The 12,008-nt window shown below is 39.4% G+C and overlaps 1 protein-coding gene across 3 annotated transcripts in view; it reads left to right on the plus strand.

The window, feature by feature from the left end:
- Nucleotides 1-12,008, plus strand: part of Il13ra1 (interleukin 13 receptor subunit alpha 1) — a 66,242-nt gene that overhangs the window by 34,901 nt on the left and 19,333 nt on the right. For all 3 annotated transcript variants that reach the window (XM_021664811.2, XM_021664812.2, XM_021664813.2), the window contains 3 exons: nt 3,680-3,727; nt 4,003-4,135; nt 8,523-8,619. In XM_021664811.2, coding sequence (XP_021520486.1) covers nt 3,680-3,727; nt 4,003-4,135; nt 8,523-8,619 — 278 coding nt within the window. The remainder of the gene's footprint in view (nt 1-3,679; nt 3,728-4,002; nt 4,136-8,522; nt 8,620-12,008) is intronic.

Consider the following 12,008-nt stretch of genomic DNA (forward strand, 5'->3'; position numbering starts at 1 on the left):
AAATCATAAGTGTCAAGTGCTACTTGAGAGATCAAGCTGCAGACTGATGTCATTTCTTTCCTGAACCATTTCGAAAACATAAAAATGCCAAAGTTGCCAAATCATTGTGTAGATTAAGCCTAGGCTCTTGTTCCATTGCAAATCCTCATGTATAGAACAGCAGCTGTTAATACCTCTGAGAGGAGGAAAACAAGGACACAGAGCACTAAGTAGACAGTTTTCATGGAGAGGGTGGGAATAAGAAAACATTACCCACAATTCCGTTCTATGATACCTCGACTATACCCCCATGTGATGGTGCAAGTTTACCTAGTCTCCAAACTGCATTTCCAACAAACAGCTACTCAAGTAATCTTTCAGAAAGAAAAAAAAGGGTCTAATCAGCAAAGCTCAAAATTAGCAAAGAGCTGGTGACATTTAGGGAGGAAGCAGCTGGTGAACATCTGCTTAAAGAAAACATTACACTCAAGCATTATAAACAGAGTAATTCCAAATAGACTATAGTCCAATCTATGCGAATAATATTTGTGGTGTATGTGTTTTCTTTAACTCAGAGGTGTGTGTGTATATATGTGTGTGGATTATATATTTATATGATTATATAATCATATAATATAAAACTTAATTCAACAAGACTTCAGGTTTTCTTTTTTAACTGCTGAGGATTAAACCTAGTGCCTCAAGCATGTTAGGCAAGTGTTATATTGCTAAGCTATAGACCTAGTTGTTATTAAATAATGATTTGTATAAGAATCTTGGTCAAAGTTGAGGTCATACTGACTTATAAGCTGTGTGAAAGCTTAATTTTTCTTTGGCCTCAGTTTCTTAAAAAGATGGGTTTCACTAGTACTAATTTCATGGGTTATTATGAGCTACCTACCACATCAGAAACCCTTAGAAGAGTATCATTGTAGCATATTCTAGACAGTTGGTAAGTGATAGTTATTACTTTTAAGAGGAATACTAAGGTGGTCTCCAGTGGTTGAAAACACAAACTTTGGATTTAGACATTTGCCTAAGTACCAGGAAGATGATGTCTCAGCATTTAAGAACACTGGCTGCTCTTCCAAAAGATGATTCCAAAGGTTCAATTCTCAGCACCCACAGCTCACAACTGTCTGCAACTCCAGTGTCAGGGCATTCAATATCCTCACACAGACGCACATACAGGCAAAGCACCAATACACACAAACTAAAACTAAAACATTAAAAAAAGTTTCTTTGACAGAAGTTTGACTATTAAGACTAAGCAACAATTTTTGCTTGATATTTTTGACTATTTTTGAAAAACTCAAATTTATATTTTATGCTCTTAACAAGGGAAATTAGTCTCTTTTAAAATTTTGTAATGGAGGGCTAGATAAAAATGGCTCATTTTATCTAGAGCATCTACTGCTCTTGCAGAGGACCTGGGTTCAATTCCCAGCACCCATGAGGTTGGGATCACAACTGTTGCAACTTTCTGACTCCTGCTGCCTCTTGCCCATATGTGGTGCACATACATATTCTCAGATAAACACATTAAATAAAAAAAAACTTAAAAAAATTGGAATACAATTCACTCTAGAAAAAAGTACATAAGTCATAATGTACATGTCAATTATTTTTCATTATTTATTTATTATTTTAGTTTTTAGGGGACAGGGTCTCATATAGCTGGTGTTAAGCTCACTGTTTAGCTGGAGTTGGCCTTCCTGGTTCTCCTGGTTCTCCTGGTTCTCCTGCCTCTGCCTTCCAAATGCTGGAATTATAGGCATATGCTTCCACAAACAGCTTCAGAAATGAATCATACAAAGGATCTATCACCTGGATAGCCAACACTGTAGAAGACTCCCTCATCATCCATTCTAGCTGTTATACTTCCAAAGAGCAACTATTATCAAGACTTCTAATCTTGCAGATTTTTGTTGTTATTGCCATTTAAACTTTCTCAGGCATGCTAGCCAAGCCTATAGTCCCAGCTGCTCAGGGGGCTGACAGGAAAATAGCTTACCCAGGGGTGTAAGATCACCTAGGCAATGGAGCAAGGTTTTTGTTTCTGTATGTCTCTCTTTGACTCTGTCTCTCTCAATCAATAAATCCTTTCTATAAATAGAATTATAGAGAACATATTTGGATAAGAGCTATGCTCACCATTATAGCACCAGTGCTAGGACATATTTTTGTGGGTTTATTTTCTTTTATTCAACATAGAACTTATGAAAATTTCCCAATCACTGTAGATGGTTAATTCTTATTTTATGAATACCACTGTGTGACTGTATCCCTTTCTACTTACAGGTATTCTCACTGACTTAGCAAGTTTCCAGTTTAAGCTAATGTGAATAGAGTTTTAAAAACATTTGCATGATTGTCTCTGGTGCACAAGTGCAAAGCTGTCAGATAGGCATGTCTCTATGTGGGGTGGGGGAGTGTCAAAAAGTTACATATGATTGCCTTTAATAGAAAATGATGAAATTTCCAAATGTTTGTGCCAATTTACTCATTTAACAGAAGTTGAGAGTTACAGGCAGCCTGTGACCTGCCAATGATACTGTCTGGTAGGTGTGAATATTATCATTTCTATTTCATTTGTACTTCCCTAAGAACCAGTGAAGTTAAGAACTTTTTCACATTTATTGCCCATTTGTATATAGTTTTTTGAAGTGCCTTTTTAGGTCATTTGCCAATTCTCCTATTGAACTATCTTTCATTAATATGCAGAGGACAAATATATTCACAGCCTTTGTGATAGATTACATATATCTTTTCTTATCTCTGTTGCCTGCTCATTTCCCTAGTAGGTTGTAGTTTTCAGTATGTGTTCATCTGAAAGTTTGCTATATTTATATATTTATATTTGTTCATTTATTCTTCCATTTATTTATATTTGGTGTGGGTGTCTGTTTGCATGGGTGTGGGTACACATGAATGTGTGCATGTGTATGGAGGCTTGAAGTTAATTTGGGGAATCATTCTTTATCATGCTTCCACTTTATTCATTGATGATTATACAATCTCTCAATCAAATCTAGAGCTTACTGATATAGTTAGTCTCTAGATTGCCATGGGTAATCCTTTGTCTCCATCCTTCTAGGGATGGAATTATATGTCAATGGCACCCATCCACCCAGCCAACATTACATGAGCTCTAATGATCTGAACGTTAGCTAGTCCTTATGCTTGCATGGTGAGCACTTCAACATTGAGCCATCTGCACAGTCCCTTTGTTCATTTATTTTACTTCCCATGTTTACATTTCTAGTACACTTAACATTGTTCTTATGAATAGTGTGAGGTATAGGAAAACAATTTTTTATCCAGAGGGATATGAAATATACACAGCATCACTTACTAAAAAGACCAACATTTTCTCACTGTACAAATTTCACTTTTATTTCTTTAATTTTTTATTTATGTGTGGTATGGGTATCTCTATAAGGGTATGTGCATAAGAATAGAGGTACCAGAGGAAGCCAGGGGTGTTAACAGTTCCTGGAACTGGAGTTATAGGCTGTTGTGACCTACCCATCATGGGTGCTAAGAATCAAACTCTGGTCCTCTGGAAGAGCATCAAGTGCTCTTAGCTGCTGAGACAGTTCTTCAGCCCACAGGTTCTTTTAATAGGATACAAGGAAAGCTAGTTAGAAATGGCTAAAAGACACATGACTTTTTTTTTTCTTTCGGATTTTTTTTCAAGGTTGAAGAGGACAAATGCCAGAATGCCGAACCTGATAGAAACATGGAGGTCAGTCAATTCAGCTTTGGCTATTTGGGCTTGGATACCAAGTAACTGGGGGTGGGACTAGTCAGTCAGTGTAAATTTGAAATTCTTGGTGAAAAGCAAAATGTTTTGTTCAGTGTGCTATTTTCCAATGTTTTTGAGAGTCAAAATCAAATAATTTGAATTGTAATCCAAGTCTTAATCACATACAGAACTTGGCCAATAATACTGTTATAAATGAACAGCAGGGCTAGTGGGACTAAACTAATATTTTTGTGCATTTCTACTTTATATATAAGGCTGCAAGTTGTTTCATAGTCCCTGGTATCCTTCCTGACGCTGTCTATACAGTCAGAGTAAGAGTCAAAACGAACAAGTTATGCTTTGATGACAACCACCTGTGGAGTAATTGGAGCGAAGCAGCAAGTATAGGTAAGAGACCACAGTGTTATTACAGTGAAGAACACTGATGACTGGAAATTAAGTTGAAGCACAAAATGGATTGGGAAAGGGTTGGCATTCCTTCTTCTTAATGCCAGTATTTAAAATGGAATATCCTAATGCCAGTGTTTAAGATGGAGATTCTAGTATTAGTATTTAAAATGAGCATTTCTTTTCCATTTCTAATTGCTGTCAGATCACAGCATACAGTTTTTGGAAGACCACAATTCACAGGGTGGTATCCTCACCTCTGCTCCATCTCCATCAATTTTGGCAACCTAAAAAAAAATCACAGAAGGCAGGCATCATCAAATTATCAAGTTGACACATGCTAGAGGGCTGTCTTATATGGTAGCTGATAGACTCATGAGAGTAGCATTGAGGTCACTGCTATTTAATAGAGATAATCTTGAAGGTAGATTTGAAAAAAGAATTGTTAGTGACTATACTGAGTAAGCCATGGTCAAATAGAGGATGAAAACAGACCTGTTTGAGTTGGGGAGCGGGGTGCCAGAGAAAATGCATGTGCAATATTAGATAGCATTACTGGTGCAGCTCACAGGTCAAGATAGTATTGCAGGGTGGGACTCCAATGATCCAGCCCAATCAGAAGCATGAAGTAGGGCTAAGGACCTAACTCATTTGGTAAAGTCCTTGCCTTGTAAGCATGAAGACCTAAGTTCAGTCCCTGGTACCCATGTACAAAATGCTTAGTATGGTGGTATACACTTGTAATTCCAGCACTCAGGAGGTAGAGACAGGATTTCAGGGGCTTGCTGGCCAACTAATCTGGCTGAATTGGTGAGCTTCAGGTCCACTGATGGACTCCATCTTTTAAAATAATGTAGAAAGCAATAGAGGAAGACATCGGTTTCTCCATACACAAACATTTGCACTGTATAAACACATAAAGTATGTGGCAGCACCTTTCTAACATGTGCACTTGCATGTGTAAACACACACACACACACACACATACACACACACACACACACACACACACACACGCAAAGTACGTGGCAGCACCATTCTAAATCTGTGTGTGGAGCATCACATTGTAGGAGATACAATGACTGACTGGAATCTGTCTTGAAAGGGTAATGAGTATATTAAGGAACCTCAAAACTAGTAAGTAACTGAACATGAAGTTACTTTGAGAAGGCATAACGGTTGAACTCTTATATTTAAAGAAAAAGCATTGCTGGATAGATAAGGAAACTTACATTTCTTTTAGTAGCCACTAGAGGCAATATAGAATCAACATAAGACTGAGGAGCTGTTAAAGGACTCAGAGGAATGGGATTTTGAAGAATGTAATTCCATATTAAGAGACAGAATAATTGTGTTGGTAATTTGATAGGAATTGCAATAAATCTGTAGATTGCTTTTGGTAAGATGGTCATTACAAGAGCCTACCACAGAGGGCCTCTGAAAGACTCTACCCAGCAGGGTATTAAAGCAGATGCTGAGACTCATAGCCAAACTTTGGGCAGAGTGCAGGGAATCTTATGAAAGAAGAGGGAGATAGAAAGACCTGGAGAGGACAGGAGCTCCACAAGGAGAGCAACAGATCCAAAAGCTCAGGGCACAGGGCTCTTCTCTGAGACTGATACTCCAACCAAGGACCACTTATGGAGATAACCTAGAAACCTGAGAACCCCTGCACACATGTAGCCCATGGCAGCTTCATCTCCAGGTGCGTTCCCTAGTAAGAGGAACAGGGGCTCTCTCTGACATGAACTCAGTGGCTGGCTCTTTGATCCCCTCCCCATGAGAGGGGAGCAGCCTTACCAGGTCACAGAGGAAGCCAGTGCAGCCAGTCCTGATGAGACCTGATAGTCTAGGGTCTGATGGAAGGAGAGGAGGACCTCCCCTAACAGTAGACTAGGGGAGGGGCATAGGAGGAGAAGAGGGGTAAATGGTGGGATTGGGAGGAGACAGGGGTGGGGGAGAGGGGAGAGACACAGTCAGGATACCAAATGAATAAATTGTAATAAATGATAATAAAAATAAATTAAAAAGAGACAGTATAAGCTGCATGTCAACCATGGTTGTATTATTTACCTGTTGTTACATAACAGAGTATACCAACATTAGCTAGTAATGATAGCTAATACCTGTAATTCTAGTACCTAGGAGTTTTTTATTTTTATTTTTATTAATTACAGTGTATTCACTTTGTATCCCCCCATAGCTCCCTCCTTTCTCCCCTCCCAATCCTACTTTCCCTCCCTCATCCCCCCATGCCCCTCCCCCAGTACACTGATAAGGGAGATCCTCCTCTCTTTCCCTTTGTTCTATCAGGTCTCATCAGGAGTGACTGCATTGTCTTCTTCTGTGGCCTGGTAAAACTGCTCCCGCCTCAGGGGGAGGTGATCAAAGAGCAGGCCAATCAGTTCCTGTCAGAAACAGTCCCTGTTCCGGTTACTATGGAACCCACTTGGATACTGAACTGTCATGGGCTACATCTGTGCAGGGATTCTAGGTTATCTCCACGAGTGGTCCTTGGCTGGAGTATCAGTCTCAGAAAAGACCCGTGTGCCCAAATTTCTTGGATCTATTGCTCTCCTTGTGGAGCTCCTGTCCTCTCCAGGTCTTACTATCTCCCACTTCTTTCATAAGATTCTCTGCACCCTGAGTGAGGGAGGTATCCCAGAAGCAGAAAGACACAAAGGGTATATACTCACTCATAAGTGGATATTAGACATATAATATAGGGTAAAAACACTAAAATCTGTACACCTAAGGAAGCTAATCAAGAAAGAGGACTCTGGCTAAGATGCCCAATCCCCATTCAGAAAGGCAAAGATGATGGACATCGGAGGAGGGAGAAAACAGGGAACAGGACAGGAACCTACCACAGAGGGCCTCTAAAAGGCTCTACTCTGCAAGGTATCAAGGCAGATGCTGAGACTCATAGCCAAACTTTGGGCAGAGTACTCAGGAGTTTGAGGCAGGAAAATTGGCATAAGTTTGAGGGCAGCCATGGCTGCATAGTGAATCATAGATCAGCCTAGGCTACAGTGTGAGTCTCTGTCTCAAGGAAAAACAAAAATCAAAAAACAAATGATACCTCAGTATCACACAATAGCAGATACCTACCACCTCCTAGTTTCTCTGGGTCAGGAGACTAGCATGGTTTAGCTAGAGGCTTTCCTCCCGGTTTGCAAGTGGGAGTGTAATCTCATATAAACCAAAGGCTTGACAGAGGCTGGAGAGTGTACAACTGTGTGTATTGAAGGGAGAAAAAGAGATGAAGAGGTTGAACAGAGAAACACTAGGGAGATGGTTAAATGAACATGGGGGAAGATACTGGAGAAAGGTAGCCACAACCATGAAATCCCAAAGCTTGTGGGAGCTAACAGAAGTTGGGCAAAGGTGGGAGATTGTTTTCTAAAGCCGTTAGAGGGAGCTTGATCTGAACTTTATACTTCCAGGACTGTGAGAGAAAACAGTTTTGTTTTTCTCAAACATCTAACTTGATGTAATCTGTTGTAGCAGGAAACTAGCACAAATGTATTTTTTTAGTTCTCTTTTCCTCTATGCCCTTTCACAGGGCTCCCTTATGACTTAGAAATCTGCTTCCCTGAGGAAGCAATCCCAGCCACAAAGGGTATATGTGAAAACCATGGTACATCATCATCTATCTTGGAAATAAGATCACCGGTGCTCTTTTGTTATTTAGAAGTGAGTCAATTAGTGTAGCTATGCCAATAAGGGGAATTATATAAGAGTATGAACATTAGGAAGCAGGAATCATTTGAGGTCATTTTAGAAGCTCCCTAAAACAAGGACATTAGGTCCTGATGATGCTCTCTATATACCCATGCTCTTGTGGGAAGATAAGCATAGAAATAGATAAATAGCCTTTAATATGTTAGTTACAGAAAACTGGAGTTTGTAATTAGACAGGTTTATATTTGAAGCCTTCCCAAGCCTTCTCTTCTGCATAGATCTGAGATTAATATTGTCTATCAGATATAATAACTCAGAGATAAGTGTACCAGACATATAGTGAGTCACTCTTTACAAATAATAAATGGTGGTAGTTGTTATGATTTATTTGAGTAAGAAAGTACAATAGTACATCTTTAAGTAAATAGTAAGAAAGGACAGCCATTGTTAATAAATTTTATTTATTAACATCTAAAACAAATTAAGATTCCCCAGTTGTAAACAGCACTTAACTTATTTTCTCATCTAGAAAGTTCAGGCCCCAGAGCAAGATAATTTTCCCAACTCTTATAAGATAAATGAAGAATTTGGGGAAAATGGTTTGAGGCACAGGAAATAAATATCTGTGTTCTCAATAGCCTTGTTTATCACAGAAAGGGAGTTTTTAGCTCTCATATCTTCATGCTTATTTTCTATTCTGCAGGTAATGACGCGAACTCCACATTCTACATCACCATGTTACTCATCATCCCAGTCATTGTTGCAGGTGCAGTCATAGTCCTTCTTCTTTACCTGAAAAGGTAAGCCACCTGCCCAGGCATATTTTACCATTCCTGCTGCCTAGGTGCTGGGCTTATTTCTTTTCATGACAGTGTATTGTGTTTGCCTCATATTTTCTGCACAATTATGATCATACATAACTTTTACTGAAATGACAGGTAAGTCATTAGTTGTGCCCATTTTATGGTAAAGAAAGTGTCAAGTGAGTCTCCCACAACACAGCTCAGGCATGGCCCCTTGTGTAAATGCTCAACATTGCCAAGTAGGCCCAGTGCTGTGTTCATTGACTCATTTCAGTACCTCATTTATCAATAGTTTGTTGGTAACTCTTGGGATGAGCTTTTGGAAATTGGAGCTTAAGGGGACTAGCAAGACATCTCCTTGGGTAAAGGCACTTACTGAATAAGCTTGGTGATATAAGTTTAATCTCTGAAACCCATGAAAATATTTAAGGAAATAACCATTTCCACAGCATTGTCCTCTGACCCCTATATGTATACAGTGGTATGTTCACCCACATGTGTACCTTCCTTTCTCTAACCATCAAGCAAAAGTATAAAAGAAGTTGAGACTGGCAATGAAACTCACTGGTAATTAGCATGTTTGAGACTCTGGTTCCAACACCAACAAATAAAAAGAAAATAAGACATTGCTAATGAAATGACTTATCTAGTGTTAATGCAAAGCAGCTGCTAATGCCACCAGAAAATGAACTCTACCGGATTATCACTAATATATGCTACTCATTCTTTAAGAGTGCTTTTATTGCCAAGAATGGTGGTACATACCTGTAATCCCAACATGTAAGAGGTGAGGGCAAGGAAAGGCAAGATTTTAAGTGTTCTCAGCTATATACTGAAATAAGCTATATACTGCTTTCAGCTCGGCAAGACTGTGTGTCAAAAAAAAAAGAAAGAAAGAAAGAAAGAAAGAAAGGAAGGAAGGAAGGAAGGAAGGAAGGAAGGAAGGAAGGAAGGAAGAAAGGAAGAAAGGAAGAAAGAAAGAAAGAAAGAAAGAAAGAAAGAGAAAGAAAGGATGTTTTATTTCTCTTTACTAGTGTAGAAATGGCTAGTACTCTTGCAGTAAATACCCAGAATTGGGTCTGGGCCCAGAACTAATGTTTAGCATTATTTTAACATTATATATTACATCTCTATTTATGTGGTACCTACTATTAAAAGCACTAGCCTGATAGCAGTGAATAGAACACAGTCCCTATCTATAGTGTTAGAGGGGATAGAACACATACATAGTAGGAAGTCAGCTTAGCAAGAGGTAAATGTAGGTAATGATAGAATATTCATTTCACATAGGATGGCCAGGGAAGTCCTCTCCAAGATGACTGTTTGATGAGAGACTCACAGAAGAACAGCATGAGCCATTCAGTTATTTGTTCAGATCAAGGAAAAAGCAAATACAAAGACTAAGGGGCTCAAATGACCTTATCATGTGTGACTGGAAGAGACAGGATAAGGGAAAGTGGTCAGAGATGAGGCTGGAAAAGCTGGAAGATAGGACCAGGTAGGGCATGAAAAGGAACTGAGATTTAATCCTAGACATGATAAGAAACCTTGGAATAGTCACACAAGGCAGAGAATTTGTGTGATCTAATGTACTGCTAATTATAGGATCATATCACTTGGTTTACACAAGAATAGAAGTAACTGTGTTAGATGGCATCAGTGTTTGGAAGGAAGGATGAAAACAGTCTGTTTACAATTTTTTGGTTGTTTTATTTTGTGTTGAGGCAGGGTCTCACTCTGTTGCCTTGGCTGGCCTAGAATTCTCTATGTAGATCAGGCCTGCCTTGAACTCACAGAGATCCATTTGCCTCTGCCTCCTGACTGCTAGGAATAAAGGCATTTAACACTACAGACACTGAAAGCAATATGTACTTAGAAGGCTAGCCATGGAGGAAGGAAGTGGTTAGATCAATGTGGGATATATTTTGAAAGCCCAAATTAATAAGACTTCCTATTGGACATATGAGAGAAATTGAAGATCCCAGAGTTTGGTCTTGGACAGCTGAGTGTCAGTGGCATTTCTTGAGATGGAGGAAACTATGAGAGCTACTGTTGAGGAAAGGGGGAGGATTTCAGTTACCCCATTGTGGGAGATGCCTAGTAAGCACCCAAGTAGATGTGTACAGTAGACAACAGTATACATGGACCTGGAGTTTAGGGAAGAGCTCTAAGGTAGAAATAGCATTTGGATAATCATGTCTTTAGTCATTAAAATGACTAAAGCAAGTACTTAGATGGAGATATAGGAGGACAAAGGACTGAACTGTGGGGTACACTTGTAGATATACCCTGTGGGGTGAGGCAGGCCCACAAAAAAGGTTGAGAACTGGAGAGGAGTGTGCTTATGATATGGCTAGGCAGCAGCTCACTTGTCTGGTGTGTGTATCACTAGAATTGAAAAAAAAATATGAGAGAGAAGTAAGAAGAAAGGAAAAATATTAACAGATGTTGGCAGTGTAAAGTGGTGCATACTTGTAATCGTAGCACTTTGGAAGTAGAGGCAAAAGAAACAGGAGTTCAAGGTCAACCTTAACTGTTTATCAAGTTTGTGGACAGCCTGATCAACGTGAGATGTTGTTTAAACACAAACGAGATAAACAAATAAAAAACCCCTACCAAACAAACAAATAAAACCCCAAAGCTTTGGTTTGGGGCAGTAATGAACATTGAGTCTAAGCTGTTGCACACGCTATAGGCAAGCACTATAAACCCTAACCCATATCTCCAGCCTGCTTCGTATATCTTGAGACAGGATCTAAGTTAGTTAGGCTGGCCTTAAACTTACTCTATAGCTCAGGCAGGCTTTAAACTTGTAACCTTCCTGCCTAAGCGCCCAAGGAGCCGAGATTACAGATGTATGCCCCTAGACATACACACGTATACACACACACACACACACACACACACACACACACACACACAGTCAAAATTATAAAAACCAAGCTTCTTGTCTGCTAAGATTATCTCCTATTATTTTATTTTGTTTTTGAGACAGTGCCCCACCATGTAGCCATGGCTGGTCTAGAGCTCACTACGTAGACCTTGTACTTATAGCAAGCCACCCACCTTTGCTTCCTGAGTGCTGGTATTAAAGATGTATATCACCCTGCCTGGCCCCCATTATTTTTAAAATAATATAAGTAATTTGTTTAAGCTGGTGTCTCATTTACATCCAGGCTTAGTGCTCTTATAACCCAGATTTCCCATAGCCATTTAAAGATGTCTTTCATGATTCCCTTATTACTAAGTAAATACTAAGGTGAATTACGTGTATACTATGATGGCTTTTTCTCCAAGATAAGGTTTCTCTGTGTAGTCTCAGTTGGCCTGGAACTTGTTTTGTAGACCTGGCCAGCCTTGAACTCACAGAGATCTTCCTGTCTCTG

The sequence above is a fragment of the Meriones unguiculatus genome, chromosome X (genome assembly GCF_030254825.1).
Source record: "Meriones unguiculatus strain TT.TT164.6M chromosome X, Bangor_MerUng_6.1, whole genome shotgun sequence".
Taxonomy (NCBI): domain Eukaryota; kingdom Metazoa; phylum Chordata; class Mammalia; order Rodentia; family Muridae; genus Meriones; species Meriones unguiculatus.